Source organism: Carassius gibelio, chromosome A10 (assembly GCF_023724105.1).
Source record: "Carassius gibelio isolate Cgi1373 ecotype wild population from Czech Republic chromosome A10, carGib1.2-hapl.c, whole genome shotgun sequence".
In the NCBI taxonomy this organism is placed as follows: Eukaryota; Metazoa; Chordata; class Actinopteri; order Cypriniformes; family Cyprinidae; genus Carassius; species Carassius gibelio.
The window spans coordinates 22988177-23011089 of NC_068380.1; the positions used below are offsets into that span (position 1 = coordinate 22988177).

Sequence of the window (22913 nt, forward strand, 5' to 3'; positions counted from 1 at the left end):
TTATTGAGGTGTGATACGGGTAAGGTTAGGATCAGGTTTGCTGGTAGGGGTATGTTCAAGGGTTGGTTAAGGGGTCACCCTTAAGGTTAAATTTAATTTTTTATAAGGGAACATGGTTCAATCTCTTTATTTCATATTGTTATGACAAATTAAGTATTTTCTTTAAAAAAAAGGGACTTTAAAAATTTACAAATGATGAATGATTTCCACTTTAGACTGGCTACTGCAGAAACATGAACAAATGATTAGTAAAGATGTGTGAATAGGGTAAAGTCTTTCTAAACTTTTTGTCATCAAGATGACTTCATTATTAATGATAAGTAGACATACATAAACATTTGCAAGTGATGAATAGTTTCCACTTTGGATTGGGTACTGCAAAAACATGAACGAATAATTAATAGATCATTTGTTAAGATGTGTTAAAAGAGGTCTACACAACAACACAGCAAACAAAGACCAACCAATGAAGATCATTTACGAATTGAAAGCTTACTGACATTTTTAAGCATTTCAATTTACATTAAATAAACATATGTTAATCATTAGTTAATGTAGTAAGTTCATTAATAAACATTTACAAGAACATTATCTTATATTTCTAGCTGTAATATGTGCATATATATTAACTAATGATCTGTTAAGCATTATATAATGTTTCTTAATGATTTATAAATGAAAATTATAGTGTTAACTTTTTTTTAATAGCTGTCTTAAAATTAGAACTCTATGACTGCAAGTCACATTCCTATTCTGTGATCCTTGCATTACTATGGCACTAACAAATTCAGCACACAGGGGGCAACAGAGTTGTCCTTTGAAATGTTAAGATTACAATGTGTACAATGTAAATAGCAATGTGTAAATGCAGTGCAGGGGTGTGGAGCAGAACCAGAAGCTATGTCTGTAGCAATGTCAAAATTATTTGTATTTGAATTCAGAAAAAGACTGGGATTGGGTGGGGCTTAAACCAGAAATTTCCTTAATCAAATGAGAAATTTGTTTCAAATATGATTGTGCTTTATGTGCTTATTTGTTTTAAGAATTTATTTATTTATTTTGTGTAAAACTCCTAAAATTATATATATATATATATATATATATATATATATATATATATATATATATATATATATATATATATATATATATATATAGTTGTTGTAGTTATAAAACATTATTAAATGTCTTCTAATTCAAAAAAAAAATAACTGTGAATACAATCATCCACAACCACAAACAAGATGAATTCATTCAAAATAGCTCATGCATGTATGAACAAGGTACCTCATGATTGTGACCACCACAATGTTGCTCACCTGTAGAGCAATGGGAATGTTGGGCAGAGCCTGACCGTAAGTGTCATGGCAGTGCAACCCCAGTGCAGACCTCTGTCAACAAATCACTCAGCATCTTGGCCATGGAGCCCGCGGTGCCTACGCCAATGATATCCCCCAGGGATACCTCATAACAGCCCAGCTCAAACAACCGCTTTGCCACCTGGGCCAGAACAGAGGAAAGCCATGAAAACACCATCCCCCTTGGAAATATAAACGAGATGATGGAGTGCACACAGAGAGCTCATTCTGAGTGTTAGAAAAGCACTGCTGTGTTACAGCGTCATGCAGGCTTTTTAGCAAACATCATAATAAGGGCCTTGTGGGATTACGAAAATTGTGGGAAGAAAAAATATTCAGAGCGTTCAACACTCGATAAGATTTATCGCATATTGGAAGGCCCATTTGATTTTGCTTCGACCAGTTATACACTGAATAATTCTATTCAGATTGAACACCTTTGTGACTTATAATTGTTTTACTTGTCCCTCATACGGACAGCCAAGAGCACAGGAAACATACCTGGAAATAAGTGAAAGAACTACTGAAAGGTAAAGTTCAGCACATTTTGGAGGATATATAGCTTTGAGTTTACAGTAAAGCAACATAGGTGAAATAATGCCAAGTGCTGTTTTACTGCAACCACAAGCAGAACAGTCCACAGTGGCCAGAACGGCTCTTACAATGGATTACATCTTTCACAGAATAAAACAAAATGTTCAGCAGCAGACCAAACATATGGTCGGTGTCAAATGGTTGTGACAAATACTACAAATAGTGTTGACAGTGGGAATGAGAAATGGTGCTAGAGAGTGTCATGCCAGCTATATGTGCTTTCCATATGTGGAGGAAGCATGTTCTGCTAGAAACAGTGAACAAACAAGTGAAAAGTTGAAAATGTTTCTCTTGGGCTTGTGGTCGTCAGATGATACTGCTGTGTGCTACCAGAATTTCCGTGGAGTCTCTTCTTGAACATTAGGCATTGAGTCACATTTGCCAGATGAGTTAGTCAGACTGACTGCTCTCTATCAAGGGTTTTCAGTAAAGAGCACAGACTGAAAACTCTGGACACATCTGGACTTGCACTTGTAACCACACTGCATGCACATCTGGAACTTGATTTATTTACTCATTAATTCTGGAATAATTTCTGGCTGCTGTGGTATCCCTATCTCAAAATCTCAACAGAGAACAGTCAAAAAAAATCTAAGTACAATAAAAGAAACCACTGACCTTCTGGTTAAACCAAAGATCAGTCTTGGAACTTGCTTATATAACAAATGGCTCCTGAAAACTACAGTGCTGCAGTCATTTGCATGGACAGTCACCTGGACCAAATGTCTGACTAAGTTGTATTATTTTGGCAGCTCAGAGGAAACCTTGATTTTTTTTTTTTTTTTATCGTTATTTTATTTTAGCTTGTTTTATTAAGAATTCAGCTACCAATAAGAGTTCAACTGAAGGGAAAGTCATAACAATCCACACTGCAGAACTTTCAAAAATGTCAGCGAGGGTCAAACCTTCAACTATTCAGTAATTCAGACCATGATCCAGTATGCCACACCATTATTATTATTATTATTATTATTATTATTATTATTATTATTATTATTATTAATTTGATTAACCAATTTCCACATTTTCAGAATTCAGCATTAAGCTCTGCCAATTTCTAAAATATTTTCATTCTCAAAGTTCCTCCCAGGGTGGCTTCAAAGGCCGAATCTGTTGACTGTTATGTCAAGTCAGCCCTAATCCTGAATATGAGGTTACAGTCTTGACTACAAACCTTCCCTTTACCAGTCCAGATCTTTATCTGCTTTTCAACAACCATTCTTTGAGTAATTATAATCTTGCGACACAATCTGCCGGTCTCTGCATCATTGGCAGATTGTTGGTCAGATTATCATTCAAAATTAGTGTTGAAGTGTGAAAGTGCTCAAAATGAACACTGGCCTATTACTTGAAGACAAAACTGGGTCTATGGCACACAGCCATGCCTTCCTGTTAGGCTGCAATCGTTTCAAGTGATATTTTTCCTGCTCAATGTTAGTTGAGTGACTCAGTACAGGTAACTGTAGAGCAAATTTGTACAACGATGGCAGCCTATCAGATACATTTATTTTTGCAAAAACTGAAAGACACTTTAATTCCTTAAAATTTCTGGATGTTTTGAATATGCTTTCAATTATCTATAAGAACACTCCAATTTACACATTTTGGCATGTTTAACCATTTCACGGATAGTCCCCCAAAATCAGTCAATTCTATATTAGGCTACTCATGGTTAGTCCCAAGCAAGGCTGTAATCAAACATACAAACACAGGTCTTTTATCCACTTTACATCCCTTCACCCTTTTGTTTAATCACAATCTTTTCATCATCCTGATTCGGCATCATTACTTGGCATTAACTTGATTTCCTTTCAATACTAGTGCACATAATGAACACTGGCCTAAATCTCAAAGAAAACACATAGAAGAAGCTGGTGTCTGTGGAACACATCCGCACACTGGTATCCCTTCCCGTTTGGCTGCAGAGATGACCTGCTCAAACCTCTGCAAACTCCTCTATGGAGCAGTTGATGTTGTTCCTGCTAAAAGTCTCTGAGGCGGAGCCAAAAACTGCCACTTCAGTAGCTCCTGCTGCAACCTTTAAGAGGAAACATTTAATCAAGTTTGTACATATAGACGTTGGCTTTTGAGCACAACTTGCATGATTAGCAAGGAAAGAAATTAACAGAAATGGGTTAAACATTTACAAATAAATGCTACAAGATGTAAAGGTCACGCTCTTATGCAAAGTAAAGGGGCAGTGAAAGCGTAGGCAGAGAAAATGCATAAATAAAGTGGTTTATTATACAAGAAAAACATCATTGACCTGGCATGGAAGGTAAATTGCAAATCACACTTATAAATAAATGTAAATGATGCAAATATTTACTTAAAAACTGCCTGGAAGCCCTGAGAGTCAGAACAGGGCATCTAACATCAGGACACCTTTTATTCCCTCTCAACGCTGCAGTGTGGTCTGCCATCTGAAAAACCAAAATGCAAACCAACAAGAATTTATACTCAAACTTTATCCCAAAGGATTTTGCGCAAATGCAGTTTTGATGACATGAATACCAAATCCAGTGGTTTTGTGTGGACAGAAAAGCCACAGGATATCAGCCAACATGCTGTTGAGGATTCTTATTACCTGTGCTAACCACTTTGTAGACATACAGCTAGTGGCTTCGATGACAGGGAGCCCGGTCTGAGAGAGCATATCTATCAGTCGGATTTTGACCTCTGTCGGCACTATTTCCTGCACAAACACAATAGCACAAATGTCTTAGGTTTCTATAAACACATCCCGGGAGCATGTACAGCCACAACAGCGCTGTATTATTGAGATGAATAATTGATTTTCCACCATCCCCTAATGAATAGTTTTCCTGTGAACATATACCTATATCCTGTGAACATGCCGGCAGCCATATCACCCTGGAGCCCAAGACCGGTTGCCCACTGAAGCTAAGCAGGGCTGAGCCTGGTCAGTACCTGGATGGGAGACCTCCTGAGAAAACTAGGTTGCTGCTGGAAGAGGTGCTAGTGAGGCCAGCAGGGGGTGCTCACCCTGTGGTCTGTGTGGGTCCTAGCGCCCCAGTGTAGTGATGGGGACACTATACTGTCAACAAGCACCGTCCTTCGGATGAGACGTTAAACCGAGGTCCTGACTCTCTGTGGTCATTAAAAATCACAGGATGTCTTTCGGAAAGAGTAGAGGTGTGACCTCGGCATCCTGGCTAAATTCGCCCATTGGTCTCTGACCATCATGGCCTCCTAACAATCCCCATATATACTGATTGGCTTCATCACTCTGTCTCCTCTTCACCAGTAAGCTGGTGTGTGGTGGGCGTTCTGGCGCAATATGGCTGCCGTCGCATCATCCAGGTGGATGCTGCACACTGGTGGTGGATGAGGAGATACCCCCTGTCTATGTAAAGCGCTTTGAGTGTCTAGAAAAAAAGCGCTATATAAATGTAAAGTATTATTATATACAATAGAACAGTCACAGTGTCTTCTAAAAATGTGCCCGTGGTAACACTTTTGCAAAATTAGACTGCTTCTTGCACATTTCAGTGAGTGGCATTAATACTGCATTCGTTTTATATGTAACAGATGCTAAGTGTGTCATGATTGGTGTAGCCTACAAATCAAGACTGTTCAGAAATAAAATGTCCGGTGAGTGGCACTAAAAGGTTAATGCTTTATCGCATTTCAAAATAATGTACAACCTACACTAAATGATAACCTAAACCAGGGGTAAGCAAGTTCAGTCTTAAAGATCTATTGGACTGCAGAGTATAGCTCCAACCCTCATCACACACCTGAACAAGCTAATCAATATCTTCAGGATTACTGAGGCTATAGGCAGGTAAGGCACTTTTTTTATTTTTATTTATTTATTTTTGCTGGGTTGGAGCTAAACTCTACAGGACAGCAGTTATCTACTTGCCTACATCTGACCTAAACCTAACTTATAATGTAAAAAACATGTTTTGAAGCAACCCTGGAATTTCAGCTTGCTTCTACAAACCACTGTGCTCCTTTATCACGACCGAGTATTCCTCATCACAAATGCTATGCTGTACTGGGTGAGCTTTGTAGTTTTACAAATCATGTAACTATAGTAAAAGTGTTTTGAGGTCATAAGATAGTAATGTGCAAGGAAATGCGTGATAATAAGTTTACTGACTAATAATCTACCTCGTAATAAAAAATTTCTGTGAAAAGGAATAATTTTATTATTCTTTTAACGCCAATAATGCTAATTTTAACTGCATGGAATTGTACTTTTTAGTTACAATGGTGGAAAAATAAGTAGGATGAGGCAATGTTTTTTCCAATTAAAGTCTACGTTGACTAAACCATGCTAAAGATATGTCTGATTAAAACGTAAATGATAGTATGTTGTGTGCTCACCAATGATGTCATTACCGAACAAAAAATGTCACAGCCACTTATATTTATGTCTTTGATTTTGTTACGATGCTTTTTTAAAGAAGAATGCAAATCATAAACATGCCAAACCACAAGCTACAAGCACTTCTCGTTTTCTTGGTCCGACCTCCACAATTTTGACACAAGTGGAAGCTTCTGCAGTTCAGAGCACTGCAAATTGAAAAACAATGAGGAAGGAAAGACCATATAACAATTTCTCAGTGCTGTACGGAAAATCTGAAAGGTGGATTAAGACACATCCTCTGCCCAGTGCTTCCTGTCAAATGGTGTGTACAGTACAACATCATGTTTTGAATCTGGTCTTCAGATCCTTGCCAGGTCATTTATGACATAATGTGCATTGGAAACAAGCATTTCCTCTCTTCCAATTGTAAAACCAAAGCTTAACCTTTGAATTCATGGAGTTAGATTACCAAGGGACAATGCTGTGTTTGTAGAAGATTTAAATGGCTATAAAACCTCAGCCTCTTGATACTGAAACCATTGCTTTGAGGAACTGCACGCAGCCTAGTTTCTTTACAGCTGAGTTTGATTTAATTGTGCTGTCATGGAGGGAGGACATGGATTTGTTAGAGGAATGATAACAAACTTCTCTGTAAGAAATTTCTGACTGTCTGCGCTATGCAGGCGGAGGATAACCATTGTGGTTTGTCCCGTTAGCATCCCTGACCTGCAGTTAGGACAGTCTATTAATTTCACTCATAAATCAAACTCACTCTTTTAACTCGCCACTCAAACCAGAAATACGGGCCCTGTTAGAAATATCAAATAAAACATTATTTTCTTATCAAGGAAATAAATTAGACCAAAACGATTTTGCTCTGTATTTTGTAAACATTTCTGGCCCCTAGCTTTGAGTGGTATTTTCAAGAGGTTAAGCCAAAGCTGGGAGAGAGGCTGAATAAAGTGAGACAACGGTGCCATTTACTGTATTTAAAGAGCTTTTCTATATTCTATATTCTATATACGTTTTCCAGTTTAAAGTTGTTTTGTTCAGTTTGGCTAAACAGCAAATAACACGGAGTACAAATTAAAATAAACAAATGTGTATTCATGTATTTATTTATCTATGTTAGTGGATTTTCATGTCTTTATTTATAGTAAGTAAACATAATTAAACATTAATTATAATCAGTTTTTAGTTTTATCTTAGGTGAAAATTCTATTTTGTAGTATAGCTATTTTAACTTTTCCTTGCAAAGAAATTGTTACAGATAGCCAAAATATTATTATAGTCACCTAACAGTACACTTATAATAATTTTGTCTTGTGTCTAAAGAAAATGTATTAAGTATGGTGCAGTAATCAAAATTGTGTTTCTCTGCTAAACATGATTTATGTTTTTGATTAATATAATTCTCTAAAAATCTGTTTTAATGTAGAGCAAATTAATCAATATGCAAAAATAATGTTCAATTATTATGAATTAAAATTATCATTTTGTTGAAGAGTGGACCTTTTGCTTAGGCTAAGTACATAAAAAAGAGAATGTATTTGCTGCTTTACTTGTATTCATTGTAGTGTATTATTTCTGATTAATATTAAATAAAAACATAAAGTTTGAACCAAGCCATAATACTAATTTGAGAGAAAGTTTATTGGTTGTTTGTTTTCACTGTAGTTTCCATCTCTTTAAGTGTACTATGGAATACTGTAGGATATAGGCCTGCCACCCTGTCATTTAATAATGAAATTCTTCAGTTTTGAAGTGGGAAACAATGCCGTTTGGCATAGCTAATGTAAAACCTGGTGTAGCTTGATGAAAAGCACCATTTTGTAATTAACCACAAATTTAAAACAGTATTTGAGAGCTCTGGTGCAGATGTTTATTGTTTAGTTTTTTTTAGTCACAAAGAATGCATATAATGTCATTAAGTCTCAAGTCTCACAGAAGAAAGAAAATTACTGGTTGATGGTGAGGGTAACATGAGGGTCCTTTATTAAAACTTTCATAACGGGATGCGCTTTACGCAATTGCTTTTCTCTCTGTGTTGCTGTATTTCCTAGAGCCATGTATAAATCTTGCACATGCAAAAACAGACCCCCACCTTCTCTTCCCACAGGAGCCGTGGAAACCAAGGATAATCCTGCAAGAAACTCTCATAGCAGTGCTTGACCACAGCTGAAACGTTAACCATCTGCATAGCACGATCTGCTAGCCCAGTGCTGTTCCTGGGTGATACCTCTGGTGATCAGAGTGCATGCACTTCTGAGCAGCAAAAAGAGAGCATCACTTCAAAAAGGGCATGGTATGACTCCGCTGTTACCATGGCAACAGCATCCCTGCCTGTGCACGGCTATGTAGGGAAGGGGAGGGAAGACTGACTGAAGACGTTAGACGGCATTTTGTTCGCTTTAGACTGACAGTTCCATGTGAAGTAGAGACCCGCTGGGAATCTCGGCTCTACAATAAGTCTAACCACAAGCTGCTTATTTTACTGCCCTTGGCTCCCCTCCCCAGCGGAAATCTACAGCTTCGGGGAAATATGCTGCCGAGATTGATCTCCTGTAACTGAGGCAGCTCATGCTTTTCAATGGCCGGCTGTGCCACTCTTGCCAATGTCAACTGTGCTCTGTTATAAAATCTCTCTGTAAAGCCGGGCTGCAATTTACTTGTGAAAGAGGCATTCTTCCTGGCCCAGGTGCTTACAATAGAGAGGTTTAAGGACGCTCTTCCTCAATAAGATGCTGGTGTGCTGTGAGAGGGTCTGGCCTCTCTCGTGGGGGGAAAATGCAACTGGTGAGACCAGGAGCTGCATTTATTAGGTATCAGCATTTCTCACATGGCGTGAGATGATAAATCACAAGGTGACTTGATGAATAAAAAGAAAAGTAGTTTTAGGTTTTATGCTGAACAAGAGCAATAATAAAAAGTGTATGTTTATATATATATATGTATATAATAGTAAAGCAATAAAAGGCTATGTAATCAATTAAAATATTTCTTAACACTAAGTGCACTTTTCACAATAATGTGAAATTAGGTAACACTTTACAATAAGGATCAATAGTTGGAATTAGTTAACTACTTTAGTTAACATGCATGAAGCATGAATAATACTTCTACAGCATTCAGTTAATGTTAATTTCAACATTTATGAGTGCATTATTAAAGTCAAACATTATACTTGTTAACATTAGTTAATGTACTATGAATTAACATGAACTAACAATGAATGGCTGTATTTTCATTAACTAACATTAAAAAATATTAATAAATACTGTAATAAATGAATTTTTCATTGCTTGTTCATGTTAGTTAACATATTAACTAACATTAAGCAATAGAACCTTATTGTAAAGTGCTACCAATTTTACTATAAAGTTCATTATTTTGACGGGGCTTTACGTATTGTGACATGTCGACCAACATAAAAAAGCTTGTAAAGTACTTGATTGTAATTGTATCTATAGTGTTATTCATTATTACATTTAATATACATTATTACATGTCATATACATTAATAAAATGTAATAGATGCTTGTCAGGACATTTGGTTGTACACTTTATACAGAAATATACACAGTAATCTACTTAAGTGGGTCAAAAAGGTCCTTTAAAGTTCATCTAACTGCATTTAGTATAAATTTAAGCTTTCCGGATGTATTTAATTTCAATTAACATGCTAGTGCCCATTACATTCAGTTAACACCATAGTGTATTATTTTACAGTATTTTTTATTATATGTACTTTTTCTTAACTGTACTGCTTTTCCACAATGGAATCGTGGGTTGATGTGTAAACTTTGGCTTCTTTAGTGTCCAAACAAGTTCAAACAGTTTTTACAATTACCAAGTAGTGATGAAATTACACAATTCACATTAAGTATCTGATTCATTTCCTTTAACTTTCCGAGACCTGGAAATCAAAGTTTTTTAAATAGTCCACATACAAATCTGCACAGTCTTTCCTATATGTGCATGAAAGTATGTAATCCAGCCCAGACACTGAGCCAGGAGTATAGCCTGGAACATACAGCTGTGGGGTGTGTATGATTCAGAATTGCCCCCAGCTGGAGTTAGCCGAATTAGATCTGCGTCCCTACCGAACCATTTAGGATTTCCTTTCCTTGAATGCTCTCTAACTAAAAGGACAAAAAGTGGACATTCATCGTGACAAATACCAGCTGTCTAGGTTTACTTCAAAGAGGTAAGCTACACCTTCAGGGCATCCTGGATAATGTAAAGTAACACAGCACAGGTGAGCGAGTGTGGGGGCTTTTCTGAACTTATTTTATCATCCCATATGTGCTCTCATAAACATTCAGCCACTGAGTACGTCAGGAGGATAAAATGTTAAATAAAGCACAATTTCATCAGCCATTACCTGAAAGCATGGGTTATTTTGGACGTACCAGATGTTCACCTCTTTAACCTTATTCCTCTTGCAATTTTAGATGATTTAGGAGCAAACTAGTATACGATGGGCTAGGCTTTGCACAAACAAATCCTGCTTGGTTAGCTCTGGGCCTCTCGTGAATTAATCTTTGCCTCTGTGAACTTAAAATGGTAAAATATTTATTCTTTGCTGTCTCTTGTAATGTAATCACTGATGGACTATCTATAGGGAGCAATGGTGCATTTTTCCTGCAGGTCAGTAGATCAGTGGGCTGACTGTTGACACTGAATTTAGATATAAAGTAAATATGCAAAGATTTGGAAGGGAGTAGATGTCAAACATCAAAGTAGCTGATACACAATGTTCTCTATCTGGCAGCATTCATGTGCTCTATCATATATAAAAGGTGGTTTTGAGCAGATTTTAAGGCTAGTATTTATGGACTTTTGTACAATATTAAAATTGCACTGTATTGGAATCCCTATTGGAATCTGAGTTGTCAAGTAAAGAACCACTGAACTTGGTAGCAGGGCTGTTGTCATATCATCCCTGGGCCGGCCCTGTAACCAGGTGTAATCTAGCCATTGTGGGTACACCCAAAGCAAAGTTTGCCCTGTGAATTTAAGCAATAGTTTGGGTTCTCGGTCTGTTTTTTATTCGCAGTCCATCCCTGAGTGTTATTGATGACACTACAGTGAGTCATACACTCAGTCACTCAACAAGCTGTGCTGTTCCACTGCAAGACGCTGAAAGACAGGTTTTGGATGCTAGACCTTCAACTAAAAAGAACACATTGTTAACAGGGACTAAACTCTTTCATTGTCTCCCATGGCATTAGTTCCAGTGAAATCTAGTACATAACACCATAACAAACTTCACCCATGACTAAACTTGGCTTCCAAATCGGTCGGATGACTTTAATGAGGGAGGTATGGAGCTGAACACCATGGATGATTTGGAAAGTTAAATCGCAGATGTGACGAAGCCTTCTTTGGATGTGTTATTTGGAGTGCTGGCGTAATCTGTACCATTATGTCAATGAAAGAGTTTAGTTCTTCCCTTTTTCACCTTTAGGATGGAAACAGATGTGAGAAATATTCTTTACGGAGAACAGGTTAAGATGAAGTATCAAAGAGGTGTTAAGCCATCAGATAAATCCTGAAAACATAGAGAACTACCAAAACTCAAGCCAGATTCGATCAATTTCCATCCATACGATTTCAATCGTCCCATAGAAACTGCTAGAATAGATTCAGGCTTTGATTGCAACATCAAAAGTTCAGTGTGTGTGCACTCTTGGGAAACATACACTGCAGGCTGTACAAGCAGAGCTTGTGGATAATAACAAAAGCGTTACTGAGACAGATCATCACAGGTTTACACCAAAAGAAGTGAAAATTGTTTCTGACAACTGTTTAGAATGATTTCAGTGGTCTTAAAGAAAGAGAGAATATATATATATAATATATATATAAGTTCATATTTGTACATGAGGGTGGTCCTCATTTGGAAGTCAAAAATAGCTTGAGAAATCTGTTAGTAATAGCAGTAATATCAATGGCAGTTGCTTGGCTGGCACATGACTCCCTGAATAGAATTTGAAATCTGCCATGTTTTCTCATAGACACTCAGGTCTGAGCATGAAGGTTTTAGAAACATGACAATGCTTATTGAAAATGAACCTCTTCTAAAGTTGCAACCCTATTCTAAAAAAGGGGACAGGGAGCAGCACTTCATTTGCATAATACTGTACATGATATTTGCACAAAAACAGCATGTTTTTGCTTCTGTTAATATCACTAAAATAAATGATCTATGGGGTATTTTGAGCTGTACCTTCACATACACATTCTCGGGCCACCTTTTAATATCTATAAGATGTCATTTAAACAGCTTTAATTTTAAATTACACAATTTGTGATGATGTCTTGTGTTGACCTTTGTATTTTAGTAAACAATCAGCTAAATCTTTTCACCCGTCTATTCATATGTTTTTTTTTTCCCAAATGCTCTTTTTTGAACAGAATATTAATTATCAAGGATTTTGGGAGTGTAGCTTTTGAAGAACCTAATAAAAACTTTCTGTGTTCAGCATGTCGCAGATTATCCATAACGTAGTCCCAGCACAGGCCGCATAGTTTAATTTTGGATTTTTGGATTACTTCGCTAGAACTCAAAGTATTAACACATTTTGAAATTGGTACATGTGGACAGATGATTTAATGTGGTTCTAGATGTTTCGGGTGGATCCTGGCTCGCTCCACACAAAGTAAAAATCCAATGAGTTCAAAAAGGTTACAGATATATTTCAACACTCAATTTACTGGAGCAAAGTGAAAAAAATGCCCTCTGACGGCTAAGGTTTGCAAAAAGTAATTCTCTATAGAAAACTTTTGTTTCCTGATTGTGCTAAATTATTTAGATCAAATATTAATCAGCCGGCCAGCTTTAACTTAAACTTAACTTAAAATGTAGAGTGCAGTTCAACTGCACCGACACTTTGATGAGTGTGAACCACCAAATTTATTGATGGTGTTTGCATGAAATGAAGACTAAAGGTTTCAGAGAGTGGCACAGAGAATTTCATGGAAAGTCCCTTCTCAACCCCAACTTGCAGTGAAAACATACGAGCATGAGAGGGAAAGTAAATAATGCGGAAAAATGCGAACCCTTCCACATGGGATGTGATGTAATATTTTTCTCTGCCTGCCCTTTTTGAAAGGACTCTTGTCTGTGGTGTCTTGGCTTTACTCTCCACAGACATATGGGATCTTTTATTTATGGATGAAACTAGATTTGCAGAGTACAGGTGTACTATGTTTTATTGTACTTGTAATATTTTGTAATATTTTTAAAGGAATTTAAGCTTGATCTCCACTGACTTAGAAATGTTTGGCATTCTGAATAATTATCGTCCTCTGGTTAAATACAGACTAAAAAGCAAATAGCCACCTTTACACAGCAATTGACAGACAAATTGAAAAATGTGACAATGGTGAAATAATAATAATAAACATCAGGCCTGCTTTTACATGTGATTATTCAGTTTCTGTACCTGCAAAATCACTGTAATGCACGACCTGGCTCAGTGACTCCTTGCTTTAGATGAACACAGTCCAGTCCTGAAACACTCTGGCAGTGATTGGGAATGCAGCAGTATACAGGTGTTCTGTTTTAAACTTCTGGGGTCAAACATAGTCTTCTCTCACCTCTTTTACACCAAAACAAGTGTGCACACACTCACACTTATTATACACACTTTTATAACACATCCTCTCTATTCTATGCCGTGACCTTGTCCTGGTAACAAACGTGTAAAAAATGTGACCCAGATGGTTGACTTGCTCAGGGACGTCTGACTGAGCTGCAATAAGGGTCTACAGCCCACCCACTAAACCCAAATTGGAAAAAGGGAATGTGGAAAGATGAAGAAAGTAAACTGGAAAACATTTTGATTAGATCAAGTTTCAGCAGCGTTGTGGGCTGACTGCAAGAGGACACTTTCAAAATAAACTATACGGTCAGAGAAAATAAAATAAAAATGTTCTAGCTTACGCTAGGCTAAAGTAATGGGAGAAGAATTTCAGAAATAAATATGACAACATTGATACTTTATTTTATTTGTTTGTGTCATTAATTTGTTTGTTGTCATGAATGATCCACAAACAGAACAAGAAAAAGGTCAGTTTTACCGTGTGGAATCACAAAGATATATAAAAACAAACTTTTCCATGCCTTTAGGTATTTTACATATTTCAACTGGTGTCACACGGGTTAAAAATAATGTTTCCCATTCATTTAAACAAAGCGGAGCACATGTTCAGATTGTGTTCTCTTGGGGTGTAGTGGCCTAAATATTTACCTAACTAGATAAAACACATTCCAAATCATTCTAATATGCGACTAATTCCACAACATGTACATGTGTATGGGACAACAGAACTGCATTTATAACTGTGTTCGTGTCTCGTCCACTGCAGGTTCTGGTTTCATTTCAAGCATACCAAGGTTTATTGGAGTGAAACACAGGGATATGATTGACAGTTGACCCTTTGACTACACAAAACAACAAGCATATGAAGCTCATTACTACAATGAAGTCAAAGAGCAGAAACAGAGCAGCAATTTGAGCTAGAATCTAAACGGATGAGGAACAGATTTGTGGTAAGGTGGGTGTCCCCTTGTTTTATGGTTCAAAAAACATAAAGTTTAAATTCTGTTCATAATTTCAACAAGCATGTTTACACGCGTATCATTTTCCAACTAAGCTCTGGGGTCTGAATAAGCCTTTAATCTGGAAAAAAAGTAAACGTAATTGAATCAGTCTCCTTTTTGCTCTAAAAATGATCTGGATAGCTTGAATTGCACATATTTGAGTTGTAGCATGGTTTATTACTTTCATTTGGACGTGCAGATCATGACACAAAATTCCAATTCACTTAAGCTTGTTCCAAACAAGAATATTGGCTTTATCCAGTTATAGAAATTGGGCTAATACACATTAGAATAAAGTCTGATATTAACCGTGTAAACGCTATCATTTAGTTTGAACATCAAACGAGCATCCAAATTTCTGAAGAGCCAACACTGATCGATCGTGTGCATGTGTGTTCTCTCTGCAGTGAACGGGACAGTATATTCATCTATACTCACAATGGCAAATGATCCCTTTTCCCTTTTATGTGGCTACAGGCTTACACTAAGGGAGTCTACTCACTGGCACAGATTTCCTTAAAATAGCAGCATTCACACTGGGCCTAGTGTTGTAGAAAGGAAGACATTTAGTGAAATTGGAAGGAATCCATGATATTAAACAGTAGATGGGATTGTGAAGCAGCAGGAGTAATCATGCAGGGCAGCAGGCCGCAGGAATGCAAATCATCCACGCCGCTAGAAGTTAAGTTAACAGGTGGACTCCACTATTCAATGGACATCAACACTCTTTTTAGATTGGGGCCACATAACATCTGGGAGCCTTGACCACTGGTTTCAATCAAGTCAGATGTAATCACTACATTTTCTGCCATTCAATAAAAACGTTCTCCTTAAAAAAAAAAAAAAAAAAAAAATCTTTATCATGTGATCAGATGAGGTTAACAAATAATAGAGTAGAGTAATAGAGTTTCTAGCAAATTTGCGCAAAACCTGCAACCAAAATACAGAGTCAACTGTTAGAGTCAGACACAGAAAAAGTATTTGAAAATATATTTAATGACATACAAACACTGTTCTAAAATTATAAATGCAATATTTTCCGAAACAATATATTACTCAGAGTACTAATACAAGTGTATATAGAGAGGAAGAATATTTGCTTGTAGAAAAAAAAATAACAATAATAATAATAACCTTACTTAATTTTGCATATCCACCCACACTAATGTAGAACAGTAATTGTGGGCTGCAATACCTTGGACTATTTGAGGAAATATGTATAGTCCTATGACTCAGTGCTTTTGCAACAACACCACAATAATTCAGTAGCAGAGAAAAATGTTAGTTTGTTTGCAGAATCCAATATGGCTGTTTTTTCCCCCACATAAAAAGAAATAAAAATAAAGTATTTAGGTGACTTAGAGTTTAAGGCATTTACATTTATTGTGTAAAATAGCAGCAGTTCTGTTTTGGAGTGGTTGCTTATGAATTTGACATGTAATCTAAAGAAAGGAAATTATAATCAATCCTCTAAAACTCTCTCTAACTGGCCTAACTTATTCAAATATTTTCAGAGAAATAGCAATTGGATATGGATCAGTGGTAAAGAGTGGTAACTCATCTACATCTCTCATATTAACAAAATAAAATAAAATATTACAAAACAAAGCCAAATAAATAAGAGGAATAATGAGCTAATATATACATAATACTGTACATCAAATGTCAAAAACTATTTCTTCTGATATGTTATTCCAGCAATATGAGACACAGACACTCTGTCCTCAATGACATCCACAGGACCTCACCACCATATTCCTGTACTTCTTCAGAATTACATTTGAGCTGTCATCAAAATACAGCACTGATATGGCATTTAGTTTGGTCGGTGCACAGCAAGGCTTTGGCACATTATCAGGAAACATTAGATGGACCTATGATCAGCAAAAAAGAGAGAGAGAGCGAGAGAAATGTATGATATGCGTGACTAAAAACCAGTGGGTTTTAACTAGAGACAACATAGTAACAAAAATGGTTATTAATCAAACTAAAATCTCTTTCAAACTAAACAATGAAATGTATTTCTTAATTTTACCATGAAATACATGAACTACAAGTTGATTTATATATATATAAACATTTAAAAAAAGATATTGTTTGATAAAACAAATGAAGCTTACCAAGGTCTGCACAATCGCATGATTGGTCGCATTCATGTGTGCATTCAGTGGAAACGAACATTCTCCGTCACAATAAAAGGCTGCATAGCCCTCTGGAGCAATAATCCAATCCTAAAATGACAGAGAGACAGAGATGAATTCTCTGGCTGAATGAAGCAATCGCGCTGTGCAATCTTGAAATTGATTGATGTCTTGCGAGCCGCCACATGTGTTTACCTGCCATCCTAAGTCGCGGAAGCTCACGTAAAGTTCATGCTTCTTGCAGGCTTGTCTCTGTTCACTAGTGTTCTGATCTAGATAATAGCAACAAAACAGAAGTTAAACCTCCAAACACTGAGGCAGTCGTGCTGTTTAGTCTGGTAGTGTGTGTGGGCTCAGTGTGCTCTATGTTTGCAGCTGGCAGGACGTCTTTGTGTACAGACTCTGAACGCAGTAAATACTCAGTAATTTGACGGAAGCTAAGAGGCCTACTTTCAGAAAACATTAGGTACGCTCAGCAGGTATTCGTCAAGTGAGTCATCTAAAACTGTGGATTAAAAACTGCTACTTTGCAAATCAACGACTTTGTAAGTGATTTATTGCACAGATTGATTTAGCTGGAAAAATGACTTGGAGCCCTAGGAAATCACACCTTTCTGTGGTGGCCTCTGCAAAAGCCAAAAAAGTGACAGCAGGACATCTTCTTAAAAACATGATTGTAATAATGCCTTGAACACCATCTGAATGAGTACTAATGTGAATCAGAGTTCATTTAGATTTCTGAAAACACTTGAAAGCACAAAGTTATCTGGTGTATCTGGTTAATAATAATAATATAATAGCACAAAAATCTCCACAAGCACCTTTTTATAATGTGCCTTGAGTATATTTAATAGATCTTATGCAATCAAATGCATCATTTAGTTTGATCCAGTGATTAGACTAGAGGCTGTGAGATCAAGAAACTGCTTTTGAGTTTTTTGTGTAACATGTTTGTACATGAAGATGTCAGAAAGTGAGCTGAAACTGCTCTGTGGCCGTGTCTAGAGGATGTTAGTCAAATGCATAACATTACTAACAGCACATTTGAATGTTTTCAAATATTTTAAAATCTTGGTAACACTTTATTTTGATGGTCCTTTTTGAACATTCTGTTGACAGTAAGTAATGTTTCAATTACATGTCTATTAACTCACATCAGACTCATCATGTACTTAATATCTGCTAACTCTTTGTTTCAACTTATTCTTACCCTAACCCTACCAGTGTAATGAGAGTTAGTAGTCGTGTAGGTTAAACATTACTTATAGAAAACAGAATGTGTTAAAGGGACCATCAAAATAAAGTGAAACCAAAAACTTTGCTGTACCTCCACTTTTGAGAGCTGGTGAAGATTTCTGTTGTGTTCTACTTTTGTTTCTGTTGTGGCTCTTCCTCTTGTTTCCTGCAGCTCTTACAGAACGGAGCAGAACTTCACTGGCTTTGAAAAAAGCAACCAGGAATGGCTGTTTGGACTGAGGTCCGGTACTTCCGATGATACCAGCAGATTTCATGTTGATGCTTCTACCTGAATATCAAACAGAAGAATCATGAAGAGTCATGAAAACATCTTCCTGGGTGGCAAAATCACCACAACCATTTATGACAGTTTATATGGCCCACAGAGGTACTGTAGTGATTGTGTACATGTCAAACTGAGGGCTGAAAACTGATCCCAAAATGCTTCATGGCATCAGGTTCCCATTTAAGAAAGAGGAAAAACTGGGCGTAGTCGTGACTCAAAGATGATACTTTTGTGAAGTCTCACATTGGTAAATGTGTCTGTTTTTAAGCTAATATAATAAATATGTGAATGGAAATGAAACCAGCGGTTTATTGTAAAGTCCACTAAATACAAAACACATCCCACATTTGCAGTTCCACGTAATTAAACTAGAATTTCCCATAAAACAGTTTAACTCTCTACATAAACACTACAGTAAAATAAAATGGTTCACTGAAGAACTCAATTTAGGTAGTCCCAAATCTTTGTAATTTATACATCCAACATTCAGACCACACTGATTCAACACTATAGAAGTGTTGTAAATGACACCACACAGTTGGAGTAATAACTTCTGCTAATTAATTGGTTTGAGACTGAACTGATGCCAAATTATTGCTGAAAGTCATGAACATGGCATCTAAGGGATTTTTGTTAATATCTGTTGTTTTATTGCTTTATTTCCAGATGTGTGATTCAACTGCAGGTTGCCTCTTACAACACACATACTTAAAGAAGCAGAATAAAATGTGTGTGTGTTTATGTATAAATAGATGGAAACATGTAGATTGTACTGCATGTTATCTCACTTATTGTGCTCAAGACCATGATCTTCAGTAATTAAGTCCACATAATATTTACAAGACCCTATGCTATACAAGTATATAAGTTAAGTTGTAGTTCCAACCACACATTTTTGTGATGTTGTCTTGCAGTTTTGGAACTATGGTTTTGGGAAACACCAAATCATCAAACTATGTTGGAACTAATGGAACTAAAAATGCTTTTGGGGAATGTACCCCTGGATAAGAATACTAATACTATACTAATAAATATAATAACACTATTTTCCTCAAAGTCATTGCGACACATTATCACAAATTTTTAATGTGCAAAAATGTAAATAACATTTGTTATACAAAGATATCGCATAACTAGTGCACACCTTTGGAAAATGTAAACTTGTACATACATACTTGTACATAACTTGTACGTACATACAGACTTCACTTCAATTGACTTCAGACTTCTAGTGATCACTGGTCAACAGCAATTTCATAAGCATTAATATCTGTGAAACACTCCATCAGTAATTTGGAAAAAAAGAACTGGAGAATAATTTGTGAAGCGGCATTATACTGTACTCCAAAGAGCTTGGTAGTATCTGATTACATGTAATCTGGATTACATAATCAGATTCCCAAAATCAAGTATTCATAATCAGTATATTACACTTTATAATGCTCATAATCAGATCACAGTTACTTTTTATAGATTACATGATTATATATAATTTGCACAATGGCTGTTTTGTCATGATAACTCTTAGACAGTGTTAATATGGTTATATACATAAAATGTTAATTAGTTTGGTCTTGGCGTTATAGATCTGCTACGCTGCTGTGGCAGAGTAAGCACTGACTTGCTGCTGCAAATACACCCAGAGACTGTCTGCTGTATGCTGCTGTGAGCATGCAGAAAATAGTGCTGCTGCTCATACAGTATATATTAAATAACCCCCATATATAACATAAATTAATTACTCTGTATATCCCTATACAGGTGGAGCTGGGGAAGGTGGAGGGTTTCTAAAGCACACTGCAACTGCTACAGCAAGCTCTAGCCAAATATTTGAATGTTGTGCAGCAACATTGCAGCTCATTGGCTGCTGATGCAAAATAAATCAAACAACTGGGCCATGTGAATAATCACATTTAATTAGAAACTGTCTGCTTGCACCATCTAGAGATGTGACTATCTAGAGTCACAATATGCAATGAAACCATGTATGAATCAATTAATTATGCAAGTTACAAAACACTGGTAATGTACAGCTGTAAATCACAGTGTCTTCATCCAGTTACCTTTAGTAATTGACCTTTCTGGAAGTCAGGACAATTGTTGTTTGTTTTTTTTACTTGAAAGACTTTGGTACGGAGCCCCACACATGACATGAAAAAACTATAATAATCGTATGCACAATTTTCCATTTCATTCCCTTGATGTACTAAAACAAGCACATAATTACTATCTTGTTCCCTCAATTTGCTAAGTTGTACTTTATTTCAAGAAAATATTTACCTGAAATATTTCTGAGGAGGTTAATATTTCAATAATTTAACAACAATTTTGTATGTTCACAGTTCTCCGATCTCAGTTAATGGTCACACTGACAATTAAATGTTGACATTCTATAATGTTAGTATATTTTAGTGTTTAGTGTTTAATTTAATGTTGAATACATTTTATGATGCTGATATTGAAAAAGTTATATATTTTCTTTTTCTTAGATTTTTTTTTGTCAATATAGTACATTTCATTGTAAGTTTAAAACATCTGAAAAGTAGTCACAATTCATCACCTTAAAAAGAGTAATCTAGATTACATTACTTACTACGTTATCTGTAATCAGTAATGTACCATAACTGTACAGTAAGTAATCTATTCAGTACTGATACTCCAGGTTCCAGTACGATCCTGTGCATCTCTGACAGAGCATAAACTGTGTGAGTGTCCTTTATTAAAGCATAAATGTGACTGGCTTACCGTCAGTGGTCTCCACGCAGAGCTGAAGGCCCATGTTCTGCTGCGGGTTCAGGACCCAGTGATTACTGGTGGCTGTGATGTCAAACACCAGCCACCCCCCATCAGTAGCGCGGATCTTTTTGGAGTCCAGGAGAAATGTTTCGGCATCCCTAATGAGACAATAAGAATGCATGTGATTTACATTATATTTTTTAATATAATATTTCTGTGGCGAGTGGGGCGGGGCCGAGAGGCGTGGGAACGAGGAGTGAGGCCAGGTGTAGTGATTGGAGATGAGCTACACCTGCGCCCCACCGCCAGTATCGAGTCCCACGTAGGAGATGGAAGGATATAAAACTGGAGTGACGACCGTGAAGGACGAGAGAGGACCAGGCCTGGGACATATTTTATGTTTTGGTTTTTATTTGCGCGCACCAGTCGTCCGCGAGGGGCTGGTGCGCTGTTTTGTATTTACTTTTGAGTATTAAAATGTTTTTGATTGTGCGCCGGTTCCCGCCTCCTTCTTCCCGATGTATATGGAGTTTTAATATTGTTACAATTTCACTGTCCCCTTCAAATAGAGGAATGGTAAACTGTAATTACGTTTAAATTAGTTTGATTTTGCAAATTGCAGTCATTCTGCATTTTAATTACCAATGTTGATTATAACGTACAAAAACAAATATTGAAACGAGTGCAACCAAATTTTCTGTCAACACTTCCTTTTCATCTCAACCACAATTCTGTCAACAAGCCATTCCTGTCCATCTACTTAACTGACATTCCAAAACAGCACATGGGCCACACAGTGAGACGGCGGCCCTGATCTCGCAGACAGGAAAAATGATCAGAGACAGTGGCACATCCCAGCATGCCACAATGAGGGCAAACGCAGCTTGACCAAGTGAATACAACTCACATTAAATCGGCTATCTGTGCCATGTGAATACCACAGCTAATGTAAAATCATTCAGTTCCGTGGTATAAATCAAAGAACTGTGGTGTTACCATGTTAAATATTCTGATTCCACTATTGATGAGGATTTTTCCAAATAAAAACAATGGCATTTTTCTCTATTTCTTCTTATTAGAGGACCATCTGTTATGTCAAAAACTTGGTTCTGAATTTTTATCTTCAGTTACACTTTGTCATGTGAACAACCAGTTGGTAATTTTACTGATTTAAGTCTCATGAGCCTTCAGTTCAACATAACACTTTTAAAAGTTCTTGGTTCATTTCCAGTTGGGCACAACAAAAGTAATGACAGAAAAATTCAAGAATCATTAGATTGATTCAAACAAATAGTGAACCTGTGAGTTTCAGACTGATTTTTGAGTCAATTCATTAAAACAGTTCAGTCACGTTTGAGTTGGATTACATCAAACTGTGGACAGCCAGAGAGGACAATGCACTAGAAGCATGTGGTCTATTTACTTGTGTCAATGCACTCAGTCTTTTGCTTTCATTAAATCCAGTGTTTTTCTCTGCTGAACAGAAACTAATGTCACCTGGTTCAAATAAATAAACTGAACTAGTTTTGAATAAGAATTGGTTCTCTATTCCCAATCCTCAAGGTACTGTACCTCCACAATACTGTTTTGTAAAGGTGTAAAGTTTCATTTA

At 36.6% G+C, this 22913-nt stretch overlaps 1 protein-coding gene and 1 pseudogene across 1 annotated transcript; both read right to left on the reverse strand.

The window, feature by feature from the left end:
* Positions 1-405: 405 nt before the first annotated feature.
* LOC128020675 (3-hydroxy-3-methylglutaryl-CoA lyase, cytoplasmic-like) lies at positions 406-8485 on the reverse strand (annotated as a pseudogene).
* Positions 8486-15923: 7438 nt separating this feature from the next.
* On the reverse strand, positions 15924-21733 carry LOC128021578 (bone morphogenetic protein 5-like). The gene is made up of 5 exons (XM_052608895.1): positions 21311-21733; positions 18371-18568; positions 17239-17315; positions 17023-17133; positions 15924-16776 (listed from the first exon to the last, which is right to left on the reverse strand). The coding sequence occupies exons 1-5, from the start codon at positions 21480-21482 to the stop codon at positions 16627-16629; spliced, it is 708 nt and encodes a 235-aa protein (XP_052464855.1). The 5' UTR covers positions 21483-21733; the 3' UTR covers positions 15924-16626.
* Between the last annotated feature and the right edge of the window lie 1180 nt (positions 21734-22913).

What these genes read in the sequence shown, in the direction of transcription:
- LOC128021578 (XM_052608895.1), bottom strand. Translation starts at nt 21,482, where the DNA reads ATGCATTCTTATTGTCTCATTAGGGATGCCGAAACATTTCTCCTGGAC. An exon ending in CTGCGTGGAGACCACTGACG is followed by an intron (nt 18,569 to 21,310) that starts GTAAGCCAGTCA and finishes TTTGATATTCAG; the next exon opens with GTAGAAGCATCAACATGAAA. An exon ending in ATGCGATTGTGCAGACCTTG is followed by an intron (nt 16,777 to 17,022) that starts GTAAGCTTCATT and finishes TGCTGATCATAG; the next exon opens with GTCCATCTAATGTTTCCTGA.